Raw genomic sequence first — 17,514 nt, forward strand, 5'->3', positions numbered from 1 at the left:
ACTTTGGAAAAACAATTATTAAAACCTTGATTCGAGTAAAGTTGAGTAAAAATGTATCTAAGAAAACAAAATAGAAAAAAGTTTTTGGAGGAGAAAGTTGTTGCCATAAGTAGAATGAAGATTTAATGCATTATAGTTAGAATTGAGCTTCGACATTTACAACAGGGACTCTTTAGGAGTTGCACAAAATATGGCTTTAGATTAAGTTTATTGTAGAAATGCCTGGTGCGTTTCAAGACTTCAATGAATTCTACATCCCCGTCATTAGACAACAGATGAACCGATCAGAAAAAGATAATTATCAATAGAATACAAATAACGGAAATAACCTGATTTCGGGAATGAACGGAGTGTATTCATATTCTCTTTACGTTGCATAATCATTTATTGATGAGTACAGGGAAAGGACAAGCAAGCATCACACCACATTGCTCTCTGATTAATTTCAATTCCAATCAGGGCCTTTCTATTCTATATATGTACTTTAAATTAATTAAAATGTGTAGCGGTACAGATTTACTTTGAAAGAAGCTCTAACAAATGCAATTTTAGTTTAATAAATTCATTGAAACAATATTTCTTTGAATTTAAATACCAGCCTGGGCTTAGAATTTATTTTTCAATTTTTAAAATCAACGTTTTGATATTTTTCATTATACTTTTCTGAATTCTGCATTTCTACAGTGAGTTTTAGAAAGGAAAAGAAAAAAGGTCAGAATCCTCAAGCAGTAGAGGACTACCTGGTTATTTGCGTACCTCACTGTTAGCTGGTTCGCCTATTTGAAGATATGATGAAAGATCCCTCGCGACATTCAGGATGTTTGTTCCTGGCATCAAGACCTTTCTGACCCAATGCCCAACACAGCTGTCAACGTAAGTAGTTATACTGGCCTCTTTCATAACGATGCCAACTCTGCGATAACTTTTCTTCACTAATAGTAAACTATACGCAGTAAAGTTACATTTTTTTTACTTTACAGTAGAGAAATACTTTTTACCCCATCAAATTAAAGGTGTTACCAAAATGATAAATCTTCCATAGTATCACAAATTCCTTTTTCCAATATATCTACAATGACGTTTCGATTGTGAGCCAGTTATTCTCAAATTCTGTAACATGTTTCAAAAATACAATTTCTACTTACAAAGGAGTTTATCAACAAACACTACCTAACAGGAATGTATTGTGTAATCTATATAACTACTGTCACGTCAACTATTAAAGGTTTGAATATAAGCATAAAACTATTAATAAAAAAAAATCAAAAACAAAAAAAAATTATTTTACTTCTTAAAGGTGACCATAAAAACGGAGTAGTTATCCATCTTTTGTAAAACATTTTTCCCTATAACTAAAAACCTATATTACTTTCTTTTTCCTCACAAGATTGATGCTGTAATTTTTTTTGTATTCCATATTATTACTTTTGATTTAAGGGAAGACGGCACACCTTCCAGGTGGCTGGACGTCCTTATCTCTTTAGGCAACAATTTAATTTTTTCTCTTTTAAAAGCGCAAATACAAATTTTGAGACCGATTACACAATAACCATTTTAGGAGATAATTTAGCGGAATTTCCCAAATTAATCTCAACAATAAAGAAAGAACTTCAAAAGCTACTTACTTTTTATTTTTTTCATTAACCATGTCCCATGCCAGGATTAAGGACCTGTTGAATGGTTGAAGGCAATGACTGAGAGTAAAAACTTTTCTGTATTACTTCCCACATTTCCATTCCCTTGACTTACGACACGTTAGGTGACTGGCTAGGGAAGAAGGGAAAAACACTAGCAACATTGTTTTAAAATTGGTTAATTTAAGAGAATATGAAAGAAGGATTTTCATATTGGAAACACAGATAAAATGAAGTAATACATAATGTGCCTTGACAAACCATTGAGATTCTGTAAAACACAATTTGTCACCCATTCCTTTTACGCGTGGAACTGCGGTGGAGAACTCTGTCGAATTTATCCGTCGAACCTGGCTGTCGAAGAGGGGGGATCTCCCACTCCTGCCTGTCCAGTCACAATAGCTAGCATTCAAGATTTGCAGGAGAGCGATGTGAATTACAGCTAGTCTTACAGATAGGGTAAAGGCAGAGTCAGTGTGGAACGTTGGTATTAAGTGTGTTTTGAGTATTTAGGTGGTGATACCAAATTCTCTGAAGAATTAGCTAGTTCATATCAGCTATGGGGAGGGGTGCGCAATAAGGGAGAGCAATCTTACGGTAGTATTAGTCATGTTCGCCATAAACATTTACAATCCTAATTAAGACTAAACCATGATTTCCACCACTTCATACCGAAGAGCAATTCTCTTCGATCTCTTCATTGTTTATCTTCTTCTTTTTTTTGTACTTTTGATTTTAAGCAACCAATGCATATTTCGCATCTCTAGGGCCGTTTTTTTTTTGTAAATAAATAATGATAATACAGATTAATGTAAAACTAATATTTAATCAGTACTTAACAAATATTTCGCTAGTGCTAACATGGGCGGTTGTGATATTAAAGAAAACAACAAAATTAATTAGTAAAATAATAACTATTTACATTGCACTATTTGGCCAAAATATAATTTAGAAAAAAAGATATATTTAAAATAAAAACACAACTTAATGGCCTATCCTCTAAATGCTCTCCACAAAGTATTTGATGTAATAACCTCCAAAAATTATGTTTTACGAAATATTAGCATATACAGAATATATTTAGATCCAAAACACACAAAAAGAGATGCAAGGACTGCTAAATTTGGCTTTAAGAAAACAGTCTTAAATGCATGGTTTCTTAATGTGGGGTCCACCGGCTCCTGGACTCTTTGGGAGTTTCAGTAAAAATTTCTCTTTTCATTTTACATTAGATTGAATGAACGAGATTGACTCACAAGTTTCAATGCTTTTTTTTGTGGGCAAGTTTTTGCAAACTGAAATTTGACGCCAATTCTGAGAGAACGTCTGACCATACTTGAAAATACATTTAAAGATGTGGATTTTTTTTTCGCACGAACAACCCTCAATTCGATTAAGCACGCACACATAAACTAATTTTAGTTAATGGTAACGTGCTGCCATGTGTTGTAAGTATGAATTAGAAGAAGGACTCTTTACTGAACTGTCTAACGGGTCCGTAAAATTAGAAAGTTTGCCCCTTGCTCTAAAAGAAATTGTTAGCAATTAACTTATTTTTTATTATTGTAAGAAATACGGGTCAAAAGCAAGAAGACATAAAGTAAAAAACATAATATTTTGAAAGTTTTATTCAAGTTAGAGTTGTTGGTTGGATTTTGAGAGCCAATCTTTCTTGAATGTGAAGCAACAAATAGGTTTGACCACAATCCAATAGAATTCCATTACTTGCTTTCATTCCTCCGTTTGAAAAGAAATTTTATTTATTTTTTTTCTTCAGGTGAAAATATTTCCAGACAATTCCTCTCCAAGTAATGCTTTTTCCCCTCAAAGCGGTTGCTGGCACCAATTATTTTAAAAGCTTATCCAGAATTTGGGGAAAAAAATTACTCGTAACAGTTGTATATTTACTTACTTTTTCTCGGGCAATTAATCTTTTTCACAACACAACTGCGTTAAAACACTCGAATTTATACTTTGTAACAAATTTATTAACTACTCCAAATTAATAATGATAAAAATAAAATTTATGAATTTACTGATCTGATGTTCTCCTTACAGCAGCATCCAGCGAGCAGTAATTAAGCAGGTAGCCTGCTCGCCACATTTTGCAAGTAAGACTGTTATACTCGTTACTTGTTTAACATAAGAGGATATTACGGGTATTAGCATTTTCTTAAGTAAACTTTGGAAGATTAATACATTTTTTTTAAAAGGAGAACTGTACTCTATGTCACTACTGAAGGGTTGTAACTTCTCTCTGATGGTGGCAGAATCAAGTCGTTATCCACATCATGAATGCCCATATTTAAGTCCAGCTAATTTTACAATTTATTTTTAGATTCTTTATAGCCTGAATAATAAGGAAACTGAACCAATGAACAATATTTTAAAAACGGGATGAACAAGAAGCGACCAGAGTCATCAATTACCTAAGAAAAGTGATTTTAAAAAACCCAACTATGAGCCTGACAACTGTGATGATCTGTTGCAAACTGATACAATTTGGCCATCAAGTGAGTAGTTTATTGGGTATTTATCTTCTAGGCTATCATCTATCTACTGGGTCATATGCAAACAGCAGGATCAAACTTCGTTTGAAATGATTTTCCAAGAGAATAAATTTTTGAAACAGTTTTTAGGTGTTTGGTGAATTCCTCTCTGAATTCACTTTTTGCTGCCTCAAGAGTTCTTTTAATTCAATGAACATATGGAAGATAACTTACATTTAGTACAAAAAAAATTGATTAAATAAATCTTGAGTAAAGATAGGGAAAGTCAAGAGGAGTGTTCTTACCAGATTTTTTTATTTAATTTTGTTTATATTTAATCAAATTCAGAGAATGTTACTAAAATAATTAAATTAATAATAATTGAAAATGATTAGATTGCAGGCCGTTCAAAGATAATAACCGTTTAATTACCAATTTAAACAAGATTTTGTTTATTTATTTATTTAATTTTAAATATGATTAATATAATTTATAATGTCAGGGGTAAGTAACTGTTATCATAGATAAGTAAGACTGTTTACATCATAATAACAGCACTCATAGACTTTCTTTTTCCTCATTTTTTAATGTTATCACTTAAAAATTATCTTCAAACTGCTAATTTCAGTAACGTATCTAATTTTTATTTTTTTTATTTTTTTTTTTGCGAGGGGGAAAAATGCCAAAGGCACCTTCCGACGATCTGTCGGGTGTGTGGGGCTCAACCCACTAAAAAACCCCCTCCCCTTCAGGCGTAAATATCCATCCCGGAACCGCCAAACAGCATTACTTCGGGATGGCGCCTCGTTACTTGGCTTTCCTTCTTTTTATTGCTCTTCCACCTTACCTACAATAATTCGAGGTCCTTCTTTTTCCTTATTAATATTTTTTTAGCAATGGAAGATACTTTTGCCCAGGTTTCCTCGTCTTCCAGCATCCGTCCGACGATGCTGTCCGGAGCTATCGGACCGGTGACTTCCTGCAAGCTTCTTCTTTCTTGTACCCATCGTGTACACTCAAAAAAGGTGTGCAGGGCGTCATCCGAGTCCGAGTCCCCGTAAATACACGCCCCAGACGGCCTTTTCCCTATTTTTTTAAGGAATCCTGCGAAATACCCGTGGCCGGTAAGGAATTGTGTGAGGTAATAATCCACCTCCCCATGTTTCCTTTCCGCCCAGATCACCGGGTCAACAATCAATTTTGCCGTCCATCGCCCATGGCGGTCATTGGCCCAGCAGGCTCTCCAATCTTGTGCCAGCCGAGCAGTCGCTCTCTTTTTGGCGTCGGTACTACCTAGAGACTCCCTCAACAGGTAGGTCCTTCTTCTGGCCATTGCCACCAAGTCAATGGGGGGAACACCTGCTATTACCAGGGCCGCCGACCTCGAAACCGTCCTATAAGCACTGATAATTCTCAGTGCCCCTTTTCTTTGGACTGCCGCCAGCCACTTCTTATGTTTTCCTTTTTTTAAGGCTTCCGCCCAAATTTCGCTGCCATATAGCATGGCAGCATTTGCCGCGGACATCAGGAGCCGTCTCTTGCTAGGCAAAGGTCCTCCAACGTTTCCCATTAGCCTGCTTAGTGCCGATGTATCTAATTTTTATTGGCATTATACAGTTTTTAAAAATCTTACATTACAAGAAAATGAACTTCCAGAGTGACATATCCTTCTAGAACTGCCTTAAAATAAAATTTTTCTAGAAAAATGTTAAAGAACTATAGTTTAAAATTTAGGTATTAAAATTTTCTTTAAATTAGAAGTTGTGTCAAAACAAATCGCCCTTCTTAATAAAACGTGTATGATGAAAGTCTATTCTTTCCATTGAAATGGCCCTTTAATTAAAATCTTACCAAATTCCCTCTTCCAAAAATCATTGTGAAATGAGACAAGACCAAAAAATGAATAATTGATTCTTCAGTTATGAAATGAACTAATATAAATAAATTTTATATAGTGTTCTGTTAGTAATTTTGTACGGCGATATACAACAGGGCAATGAAGGTGTTTTTCTTTTTACAAAAAAATTAAGAAACAATTGTTGTACTAGCTGATAATCATACTTATTTAAAGAACTTGGAAATTGAGATTGGGTTTTAGTTAGCAGATAAATACAAAATTGGCATTATTATTAGTTTAGATTATACATTCGAGAGGTCTTAGAAGTCTTTTGAAATATCAGACATATACAGAGAACTGAGAGTAGGAAAGGAAATGGTTCAGATAAACCAAAGTCCTTTTAGACGGAGCTGGAAAGCTATTATCCTCAATAAAGAGCATGTGCAGCAGCGTTGGTGTCTATCGACCCAAAAATTAGAACAAAATTATGTTCGTTGTGGGGGGGGGGGGGAATGATGCAATTGCAGGACAATAATTTTATTTTACCAACACTTTAACAATTTAATATACTCACTAATGGCTCTTCTGCTGCTGATTCTCGTTCACCAATTAGTCTATACTTGCTTCTTGCAAAGCAACGCAGATACTTTCCATTTACTTTTCAAAGTGATTTATTTTAGTTATAAAGCTTTTAATAATCTGTAGCTAGTATCAGTAAAATTTAGTTATGAATGCAATGGCTTTTCATATACATAAGTGGCCGCAAGTGGCGACCCATTTTTAAACTACCACGGCCAAAATCGGGTCGCGCCCCAGTGGTTGTGGTAAGCTCATAGTGAGGAAGCAGTCTCAAATCAGAAACTATTCCCGTCTCACTGGAAAGATGATTCCACAACTACCAACGAAATCGGTATTGTTGTTGAATTCCAAACTAAATTATTGTATCAATAGCATATCCTTTATTTTACTGGAATTTCTGCATTGCTTACCAAATAAGGAGTGTGATTCCGATGTTAGATCACCGGAGAGTAGCTAGCCGAGGAAGTAGTATTAATTATTAACCCTCAGATACTAGCAGTCGAAGTTCTTTTTGATGTAGACCGATAGATAATTGAGATAGTTAATTTTTGACATTTCTTGCATAATTTTTTAGACTAGTTTTTTCTTTGAATTAAGATGATGAAGAAAGTAGTAGTATAACTAAACTGTAGTCAGCAGATGTAGAAGAATCGTTTTAAGAAATCAATTGTTTTTACGACAATTTTATACCGTTCTGTAAGGATACCGTTCTGTTGAGTGAGACAAAAAATCTCTCTTCGGTCACACAGTAATTTTTATCAAAATTTAGGTTATGGTAATTGGGGTTAGTGAGTCTCTTGAGAGTGCACATTTTCAGCTTTTAGCTAAAATCAAAATCAGATCGCAAGCAAAGAAAAAAAGCGCTCCTTGTCGCACGACTAGCTGGAGCTCCATTTAAGCAATCATAAGTATATACATACTCGTATACTGGGCGAGTAAGGTGGCAACAGTTTTTGTATGATTATGTAATCTCATTATTAAGATGTTCTTCGCAAAAAAACATCAATTGCTTTTCAATATTAATGAGATAAGATATTGATGGTATAAATACAAATATCGAATATTCTGCACTCAATGTGAAATACAATTTTTCTGCAAAATGTCCGGTAAGTACTATGTTGGATTAATACGCCTATAAATTAATAAACCCATAATATTTATTTACGAACTTTATTAAAATATATTTTAGTTTTGTTCAATCCCCGACTGCACTAAATAAATAATGTATCTTATGAACTATTTGTTTCTATTGATCCTTTGTGATTATTAAGTTAAAAAATGAAATAATATTTAATTGAAAACCCCAACGTTTATTATTAAGAATAGAAAATTTTAGGAAAGGGATTAACTCAGTGATTAACGTACTGGATTTCAGCGTGGAAATCCAGTACGTTAATCACTGAGTTAATCCGGCTACTGGCCTTTAGAATTTTCTCTTTCTACGAGCTCCTCACAGACAACACTGTCCAGTGGTGGACAGTGTTGTCTGTGAGGAGAGAACCGTCCTGTTAAATTCGTATTATTAAAGGTGAATATACTTTTGTAAGCAAACTTAATGTATTAAGAAAATTGCCCAAGTATACTTGACCAGGAAAATGAAAAATAGTTCATTTTGAAACAAATAAAGGGAAATGCACAAATAAAAAAAGAAATAACGTGGTGCAAAATTCTCACATACAAGAATACTCTGTTACAGTTTTTTTAACATATGTATAAGAATTACTGATTAAAATAAATGTTCTTGTTATGTTTGATCCAAAAATCGGAGAGTTTATCAATATACTCGTAGAATAACAGACACTTTTTTAAAAAAATAAGACCAATTATAAAAAGCTTGGTATTCTATAACACCTGACAAATCGAGATACACGGAAAGCGCCCAGCTCTTTATGAGCTAAGTGGTCTTTACAAACCTAAAAAGCAGAACCACTTTGAGCTTTTACTCATCTAACGTTTGCTGAAATGAAAAAAGAGCGAGACACTTTCCATGAAGCGGGGGAAGGGGGTGGACTCCAACTCTTTATATTGCAGTTTTAAAAAAGATTTTTTTGAGGATTTGAATGAAATGAAAATTATTTTAGAATAAAATTAATGGAGAATTGTTATCAATATAAAGTTGGCGGATGGCCTAGTATTAAGAAAAGCTACAATTGAAGATATTTCAATGGAATGCCAGTCTTGGTTAACCAGAAAATTTCTAGATATAAATGAACAAACCTGTCACAAAAGCCACGCAAGTAGAATCTTGATTATAAAAAGATGAGATAAGATTAATAGCTGGATAGTAACAGAAATCACTTCGGTATCAGGTGCTGTTGGCTAAGGCAAGAAGTTAAAATGGGCCAGATTAGGCCTGAAATAAACATTAGTAGAACATTTACTGTAATTTTGATATAGCTTTTTATTTCTTTGTAATGTTTTGTAAATATATGTTAAATTATGTAAAAAAAAAGGCCTTATTATTATTTTCTAGGATTTATATATGTTTTGCAGGTTTCTATAAGATGATTGCGTTACTATTTGCTGTGTACCTTATATCGCCTACACTTGCAGCAAATCTTGGCATCACGGTTAGTTCTACAGACTTATGGATTCTTATAAAAAAAAATACTGCACTGAATCTGTAGGAGATTCGATTCATAGACACCACATATTTGCTTATATTTTGAATTGAAATTGTAGTAATGTTCACCAACTGTTTTGATTAGATTTAAAATCACAACTTTATTTAGTTACTTATTTTAAATAATATTTTAAATGAATAAGTACTATTATAGACGGTTATGTTCGTTATACATTATTGTTTATGGTAGAAGAAGCTAATACAATTCATTTACCACATTTTACTCTTAAATGCCTACCATTTTCCACGATCCAATTCTCAACCCAACCCTATCATTTTAAAGTTCATTGAATTTTGACGTTAGAATGTTGTTTTTAACTATTCTGCAGTTCTATTACACATAGTTCTTCCAGAAGACAGTAGAGTGATGTAGACATATTATTTATTATATGGGTTGGAAATCTTGTAGGTTCTATGTTTTCTATGTACCAACATTATTATCAGTTTTGAATCTTTTTCTCTGCTTTTTACAGAGAGGCTGTTTTAGAAATAAAAGATCACTCTATTCACTATTTTTTTTTCAAAGGTATATTGTTCACTTTTTAGCATTAAAGAAAGTATATATATATATATATATTTTAGAGTATATTAAATTAGAAACGTGCAATAAAATTGCAAAATTCTGTTTACATGCAACTACTTCGCCAGAATTTAGTTTTATGAATAACTGATTTTGCAGTGAATATGTTCAAATTTTTAGGAAGTCTCTAATCCAAGGATGTTACTGTTTATACGGTTTAGCAAAGTATAATTGAATCCCGACTTAGATTTCGAGAAGAGCAAGATCAGGTGATGATTGGTCAGAATTTTTATAGAAATTAAAAAATTTATAATTTAAAACATTGGTTACCATCTTAGGTTGCATATGAGGACCATGAGCTCAGATTTTGAAATTTTGGAAAACTGACTGATTCTAAACTGCAGCACTGTGCAATTTAGAGACAAGTAACTTCCTTATTCTTCTCCTAGTTGTGCTAATATCAAGGTTTTTGATCATCATAATATTTCACAGTTTTATGTACGTATATCCGCTGGAACTAGGTGAACCTGTGCAATGTCAAGCTTTTTCGTGCACTTTTTAATGATCAACCTTTACACAATTGTCCTACCGGACAGTTTTAATAATGTTGACAAAAATATGAAAAGATACCTAAATGCCCCTAATTAAAGAATTCTGTACTGGATTTTTCATTCTATTCTTTTTGTGCAGCCTTTTCCTGTGCTAAAGGCGCAACATGAGCTACAGGATCCGTTTGTTCGGGATGAGAAAAACGTAAGCATTTTAAAATTTTATCTTTAACGTTGACAAAAATATAAAAAGATACTTAAATGCACCTAATTAAAGAAGTGACTACAGGATTTTTCATTCTATTCTTTTTGTGCAGCCTGAAGCTGAGGTGGATCCGTTTGTTCGAGAAGACGTAAGTTTTTTAAAAGTTTTATCCTATAATGTTGATAAAAATATAAAAAGATACCTGAATGCACCTAATTAAAGAAATCACTACAGAATGTTTCTTTCTATTCTTTTTGTGCAGCCTCTACCTGTGCAGCTACTGAATCCGTATGTTGGAGATGAGAAAACCGTAAGCATTTTAAAATTTTATCTTTAACGTTGACAAAAATATAAAAAGATACCTGAATGCACCTAATTAAAGAAATCACTATAGGATTTTTCATTCTATTCTTTTTGTGCAGCCTGAACCTGAGGTGGATCCGTTTGTTCGGGAAGACGTAAGTTTTTTAAAAATTTATCCTATAATGTTGATAAAAATATGAAAAGATACCTGAATGCACCTAATTAAAGAATTCACTACAGAATGTTTCATTCTATTCTTTTTGTGCAGCCTCTACCTGTGCAGCTACTGAATCCGTATGTTGGAGATGAGAAAAACGTAAGCATTTTAAAATTTTATCTTTAATGTTGACAAAAATATAAAAAGATACCTGAATGCACCTAATTAAAGAATTCACTACAGGATGTTTCTTTCTATTCTTTTTGTGCAGCCTCTACCTGTGCAGCTACTGAATCCGTATGTTGGAGATGAGAAAACCGTAAGCATTTTAAAATTTTATCTTTAACGTTGACAAAAATATAAAAAAGATACCTAAATGCACCTAATTAAAGAAATCACTATAGGATTTTTCATTCTATTCTTTTTGTGCAGCCTGAACCTGAGGTGGATCCGTTTGTTCGAGAAGACGTAAGTTTTTTAAAAATTTATCCTATAATGTTGATAAAAATATAAAAAGATACCTGAATGCACCTAATTAAAGAATTCACTACAGGATGTTTCTTTCTATTCTTTTTGTGCAGCCTCTACCTGTGCAGCTACTGAATCCGTATGTTGGAGATGAGAAAAACGTAAGCATTTTAAAATTTTATCTTTAATGTTGACAAAAATATAAAAAGATACCTGAATGAACCTAATTAAAGAATTCACTACAGAATGTTTCATTCTATTCTTTTTGTGCAGCCTCTACCTGTGCAGCTACTGAATACGTATGTTGGAGATGAGAAAACCGTAAGCATTTTAAAATTTTATCTTACAATGTTGACAAAAATATAAAAAAGATACCTAAATGCACCTAATTAAAGAAATCACTATAGGATTTTTCATTCTATTCTTTTTGTGCAGCCTGAACCTGAGGTGGATCCGTTTGTTCGGGAAGACGTAAGATTTTTTAAAAATTTATCCTATAATGTTGATAAAAATATAAAAAGATACCTGAATGCACCTAATTAAAGAATTCACTACAGGATGTTTCTTTCTATTCTTTTTGTGCAGCCTCTACCTGTGCAGCTACTGAATCCGTATGTTGGAGATGAGGTATATGTAAGTTTTTTTTTTTGTAATTTTATCTTATAATGTTGCATCTTCTTCAATAAAAACACTTCATGGTATCTGATGATGGCACTTCGATGTAAAGAGATCTGTTTTCAATGAGAAGTGGAATCGAAGGCGAGCTAAATCTCACATTACATTATCACCACGTATCCCTACATCTTCTTTATCGGAAGCAATTATGACTTGGCCATTTGCAAAATACAGGGTATACAAAATTATCGTTTCATACTTTCAACTCATTCGTTACTCTTACTACCAAGGTTTCCACCAAAATGTCAAATTTTATAGAGTAAAGATTACACCCATTTACTAAATCCGATAATGTACTTAAAAAAAAAGTAGTGACTTCAAATGGAGGTATGTCATTCTCAGAGTTTTCAATTGGATAACTTTCACAGCTTCCATTTTATTGCATTTTTTTCTTTTCTGTTCAAAAGGTTTGCAAATAAAAACAATAAAGTTTCTCGGAAAAAACGAATTCCTATTTTAAAGCCGGTTTAGTACAAACTGAAGAAATATCCATCTTTTAACATTTTTTTTTTCATTTCTCTGATTCATTACTAGAATGTAAAGAAATAGGCGAACTTTAAGAATTGAACGGTAGAAATTAATTAATATTTATTGATTTAATGGGGCTTTTTAAGTGGAAGATCTCCTGTTTGAATCCCGCGTGTGGCTACTTTTTATTTGTTAGAAAAAGTATTAATTGTAAAGAATGTGTTTCACGACACTAAGCGGTACAATGGTCGTTAAAAAGCCTGAAAAAAGAACGATTACTTCTTCTTTCAAATAATAATATTTATTTCTCATTATTCTTCTCGCTGATGGAAGGATAAATTTATGCATTCTGATGAGTGAATGGATACAAGATACCGTATTTCGTCGGTACTACCCTTTCGTTCCCCCACTTCTTAGACTTAACCGGTACTTATCTGCTTCACAGAAGAAAAATTGATTAAATCGATTGAATGGTTTTCTGATTGGAAGTTTTGAAGAGTTATGTTCCATGAAGCTGTGTGCATAATTTGAAAATTCTCCTCCTCAAAAAAAGAGTTCTTTCCTAATAAAAGTTGTTAAATAAGTAATCATTGATTTAAATCTCTTTATTCTTTTGATCTTTTCTTTATTTCAGGGCAAAGTTTTCAAACAGGAAGAAGAATACAACCCACTGGACCACTATCCCTATGTGGTGGACCCTTACGATGGTTTTGGGGTAAGTTTTTGAGAATTTCTTGCAACTACATAGTTTTAAAAGGGTTGCCCTTCTCTGAAGTTTTTTTTTTTTTTGGCATTGAAACGACCATATTGGAGCCTCTTAGAAGGCTTCGGAGACTACATTAAGCATTGGGTATGCAATGATGGACTGAGGCATCCTTTAGCCGGAGGATGTCACAGTTGTTCCTTTTAGGGTGCGGACAGTCGGGCTCTTGGCCCAACTTCCTCATATTCTATTGTATATACAGCTGTGAGTATTAGCAAGTTAATTCTTGCCTACCACCTTTAAAATCACTCTGACTTAAATAGTAATTAAGGCATAATTTCATGATGAAATCTTGGAAATGATGATTTAATGGGAGATCAACCAACAAAAGTTTAATTTAACTGATTAAGATTGAATAAAATGTTTCAATTTCGGACAGGAAGGTACGGGGAACTTTTTTTAGGAATGGTTCTTTAAACGTGTTGTTCTTCTAGTTTCATTTTAATCTTTCAAACTGAAGTGGGTAAAGTGTGGCGGAAGTTAAAGTATCTGTTTTAGTTTCTTTTCCAATCAAAGCTCTAATCTCTTTGTAAACTGATAGCACTATAATTCAATAAGAAATAATTGTAATTTCCCATTGGAGTATAAATCTAAATTAGAACTTCACAAGTATAATAGTAGTTACATGAATGTAGCAAGAATTATACGCTTTACCGACATTAAAGGACGAATTTTCCACTAGAAAACACAGCATTAATCAAAATTTTCTATTCAAAAGAGTGTGGTAAACTCAATACGCGTTTTGTCTCTCCGACTGATTTTTATTAACTAAACTTCCAGCCCTATTTTATCCGTAGTTTAAATGATTTGAAGTGATTTTTCTAGCGTTTGCGTACAGAAAAATAGTTTTAAAAAACAGTGAAAGAAAAGATTTCTTTTGTTCGAAAAATATTTTGGTTAGCTCAGCCTTTAAAAAGTCATTGGTGCCTAATAGGAAGCTGGATGTTATAATAGATGACAGGGTAGTATAATTTATTACAGCTGCTCTCTGAAATCCAGTAGAAGCAGGCTGGACGCACTGTTTAGTACAAAGTGTAATACTATATTATATTTCAGCCTTCCAGCCAAGAAGGACATAAAGAACATCCCCGTAACCCTGAGGATCAATACCCTTACGTGAACGATCCTTATCCATGAGAAGTGGTAAAGTTTTTTTTAATGTTTTTAAGATATTTATTTGTTTTCAAGTGAGTTTAGTTTTTGCACGTGATCAGTTATTGACTCACGAATTCAATTTATCCAGTTAAGTAGTTTAAGCTAATGGTTTTCAAACTTTCAGTATTGTCTCCCTCTTTGTGCTCTATAATTTTTTCATTCTTTCCCTTTATAATTTTAATAGTTAATTATAAATATTATTCTTATTTAACCATTAATCTCATAGATCACAATTAATCTTTGTATTAATGTAGACTTTATTATTATGTAACAATTAATTATAATTTTGTGGCTTGTGACTTGAAAAATTGTTTGCCTCAAAGTTTTGGAAAACGTTGGCTTTAAGGCAATAGGAATCTATCTGACGACTGCTACTTTGATTTATTTTAAAGTAACTTGGATTTGAAAAGTCATATTTAATTTTTCAGTGTTAGATTTAGCAAGGAAAGAGAAAGGATTACATTTGCACCAACGTAGATAAGAATAGGTTAGTAGTTACATATTTATTACATTAATTAATACTTTCTCGGCCTGCTTGTGTACAGCTGTAATTATTGGCACATCTTCTCTAGGCGACTTAAGAATCTTTCTTTCATATAAAATAATCCTGTTCATTCATTCTTCAATGTTTACTCCTAGATCTCAAAGTATCTGCAACATATTTAACTGTTCACTTTTCTTTAAAATTACACGATTATACGTCAACCTCTTCTAGCATGAATTGTTCAGTGTTGAAATAAGAAAGTCAGTACTCTCTGTCTTTTGATAATTTTTTTGGCCTCCAGGAATTTGTTTCTGGATAGAACTGGCGCTAATCCTAGGATTAACCTTCCCCAGTAATCTTAATTCCTTCTTCCATTTTGCATTTCACATAGATTTCACCTTCTTTACCCATCCAGTAAACAATAAGTTGAATGAGGGGTTTGCAATCAGAACGCAATCATGAGAGAATGAATGTAAGAATGGGGAGCAAGAGTTTGCCGCCGAAGCGAGCCATATTTCCGCTTTTTCAATTACACTCTCCTCAATGTTTTTTATTTTACTCTATGAGATTGTGTTGCAGAAAGTTGTGCATTATTAAAATAAAACTTTGAATATTAACTTTTTGTATTGAAATTGGATTTAAATTGATCACCATAACTTTTTATTTGCTCGTATGTATAGAATAACATTTTTGTTACATATGTTATTGCTAATTAAAGTTGCGTCAGGCTTAAGTCAAAATTAACATTGCTATCTCTATATGTATATTTTATTAAAATATATTTTATATTTAAATTCAGAAAAACTCAATGCATTTTGGTGTGTGCAGGTTTAGCTGAACAAGTTTTAACAATATCAATTAATGAAGACTTCAATAATGAAGATAGAAAATAAGAAATAATGGAGTACATTCCTCTAACGTTAACCACACTTGAAAATAATTTTTTCCATTAATTTGCAAATGTAACAAGACATTAAACTTATATAAATTTAACACTTATCTTTTTTTAATTACCTGAGAAAATCGAATTTGAAATATGTGTGAAAAATATTAATTACAATAATATTAGACTTGAGAAACATGTTGCATCAAGTACATTACGTTTAAATAAGAAATTACACACTTTATTGTGTACTGCAAAATTAATAGTTTGATTGGAGGATTCAAAGAGAAGGAATAAGTTTCATATCACTGTTCTCTCAGCAAACCGACTGGGTGTACCTATACTGAACATCCAGTTATAACTTTCGGATTTTTGAATTCAGCTACACATAAATACACACAGAACTAATTTGTAAATACTACTATCCAAGGGATCTCAAGGGATTCTGTTAGCTTGAAATCGAAAATCGCTCGATTACAAAGTTCCTCAAAACAGGGTACAAATAAAAGTGAAAAAGAAAACAGATTGCATTAGAATGACTTGTATTAAAAATTTAAAAAAATTACAAGGCGTTTGAAGAAGAAACAAACTAAATTATTGAAAGTTGAAATGAAAATGGAGAAATGATTTGAGCGGAGTTATAGATCGCTGGAACCCGAGAACAGTCAGCTGACGTGTTGGCGCAGTTGAAAAAATAAAATAAATAAATTATAACATAAAGGAAGTCTGAGTACATTCACAAAGCGGGCAGTAAAAAGTCAGAAATACATTTATGTATGTGAAATATATTTGTGGAAGCGAACAACTGCAAAGGTTGTAAGGGGAGGATCTAGTTGTACTCAGCTCGGCTCCCTGGCGAAACTATTATATACCTCCACTATTGTAGTGAAATTGTTTAGTAGCAGAGTCAGGTGACCCAACTTCCTGGACCTCTACAACAATGGACCGGAACAACATACTTGTTGTCCTTAGGACTCTCCCACACACTAGTGGTGTTTCTCCCATATCCACGTCTCCTGGGCTATACAAAACTTAAAAGATGGCTGCAAGGAACTCACTTATTTTCAACAAATATTTTCACTTTGGAATTGAATTCTGTTCAGTTATTTTTAGTTTTTCTTTTTACTCATACATTAGAGGAGGTAATGCGATTTGAGATGCAGAGATTTTTCCATTTAAGCCTGTATGACCAGCTATTCTTAGTCATCGATCGATTCGGGCCACTTTCCGTATGTATAACGAACTCTTCTATTAAATACGAGTAAATCAACACAACAGTGGATAGCTAAAAGAATAAGTTGGTGATATAAGAATTGTAAAGTATTTTGTGGCTGGATTGAACACAATGACGTGATGTCACATGTTCATTTAAGACTTCCAAAGAAAAGAGTTAATTCAACTTTTTTTTTTGAGCTCTTAAATGATGATACAAAAAATTAAGCAGTTTCAGAGCAAAAGCACTGTTAAGATTAAAAAAAACCTTATGTGGTAGAATGATGGGGTTTGCTTTGCTTCAGCTTGAGGAACTTCATTCTTATAGTATTAGGGAATGCTGAAGCACCAGAAAGATATGAAAGATCAGAAAATAAAAATTTGTTAACTAGAAAATTAAAGTAGATGAATCAGCAATTGAAACTGAATTAAGTTGGTTCTAAATTGCAGTTTAAATGCAATCTTCTTTTGGACAGATTAGATGACCAAGCTTGGAAATCTTGTCTCAGGC

At 32.9% G+C, this 17,514-nt stretch overlaps 2 protein-coding genes across 42 annotated transcripts in view; one reads left to right on the forward strand and one right to left on the reverse strand.

Annotated features, from left to right (window-relative positions):
• The window catches only part of LOC141460614 (uncharacterized), a 610,369-nt gene that overhangs the window by 49,064 nt on the left and 543,791 nt on the right, over positions 1 to 17,514 (reverse strand). The window contains exons 1-3 of one of the 7 annotated variants that reach the window (XM_074141295.1): positions 1,626 to 1,960; positions 1,021 to 1,110; positions 757 to 943 (exon numbers count right to left, since the gene is read on the reverse strand). The exons of 5 other annotated variants lie outside the window; for them this stretch is intronic. Coding sequence is in view for 1 of the 2 variants with exons in the window: in XM_074141124.1 (XP_073997225.1) it covers positions 1,626 to 1,641 (16 nt within the window). In the remaining variant the exon portion in view is untranslated. Of the gene's footprint in view, positions 1 to 756; positions 944 to 1,020; positions 1,111 to 1,625; positions 1,984 to 17,514 lie in introns of those variants that run through there. One more of the 7 variants, XM_074141124.1, reaches the window with a different exon arrangement.
• Positions 2,125 to 15,901, forward strand: LOC141460915 (uncharacterized). Of its 35 annotated transcripts, XM_074141583.1 has the most exons (19): positions 2,125 to 2,231; positions 3,693 to 3,745; positions 3,973 to 4,147; positions 9,033 to 9,109; positions 10,373 to 10,435; positions 10,548 to 10,583; positions 10,698 to 10,745; positions 10,858 to 10,893; positions 11,007 to 11,054; positions 11,167 to 11,214; positions 11,328 to 11,363; positions 11,477 to 11,524; positions 11,637 to 11,684; positions 11,799 to 11,834; positions 11,949 to 11,996; positions 13,141 to 13,221; positions 14,326 to 14,412; positions 14,853 to 14,911; positions 15,737 to 15,901. In XM_074141583.1, exons 4-17 carry the CDS (start codon positions 9,044 to 9,046, stop codon positions 14,404 to 14,406), a joined length of 723 nt encoding a protein of 240 aa, XP_073997684.1. In that variant the 5' UTR covers positions 2,125 to 2,231; positions 3,693 to 3,745; positions 3,973 to 4,147; positions 9,033 to 9,043; the 3' UTR covers positions 14,407 to 14,412; positions 14,853 to 14,911; positions 15,737 to 15,901. The 35 variants fall into 35 exon arrangements, with proteins under 35 accessions (XP_073997684.1, XP_073999814.1, XP_073999955.1 ...); XM_074141415.1 differs by lacking the exons at positions 2,125 to 2,231; positions 3,693 to 3,745; positions 3,973 to 4,147 and adding an exon at positions 7,568 to 7,645; XM_074141492.1 differs by lacking the exons at positions 2,125 to 2,231; positions 3,693 to 3,745; positions 3,973 to 4,147 and adding an exon at positions 7,568 to 7,645 and having other exon boundaries at positions 11,949 to 11,990.

This window comes from Rhodnius prolixus, unplaced genomic scaffold, assembly GCF_049639745.1.
Source record: "Rhodnius prolixus isolate KJV_2025 unplaced genomic scaffold, Rpr scaffold_1, whole genome shotgun sequence".
In the NCBI taxonomy this organism is placed as follows: Eukaryota; Metazoa; Arthropoda; class Insecta; order Hemiptera; family Reduviidae; genus Rhodnius; species Rhodnius prolixus.

What these genes read in the sequence shown, in the direction of transcription:
- LOC141460915 (XM_074141415.1), top strand. An exon ending in TTGTTCGGGATGAGAAAAAC is followed by an intron (nt 10,436 to 10,547) that starts GTAAGCATTTTA and finishes CTTTTTGTGCAG; the next exon opens with CCTGAAGCTGAGGTGGATCC. An exon ending in ATCCGTTTGTTCGAGAAGAC is followed by an intron (nt 10,584 to 10,697) that starts GTAAGTTTTTTA and finishes CTTTTTGTGCAG; the next exon opens with CCTCTACCTGTGCAGCTACT.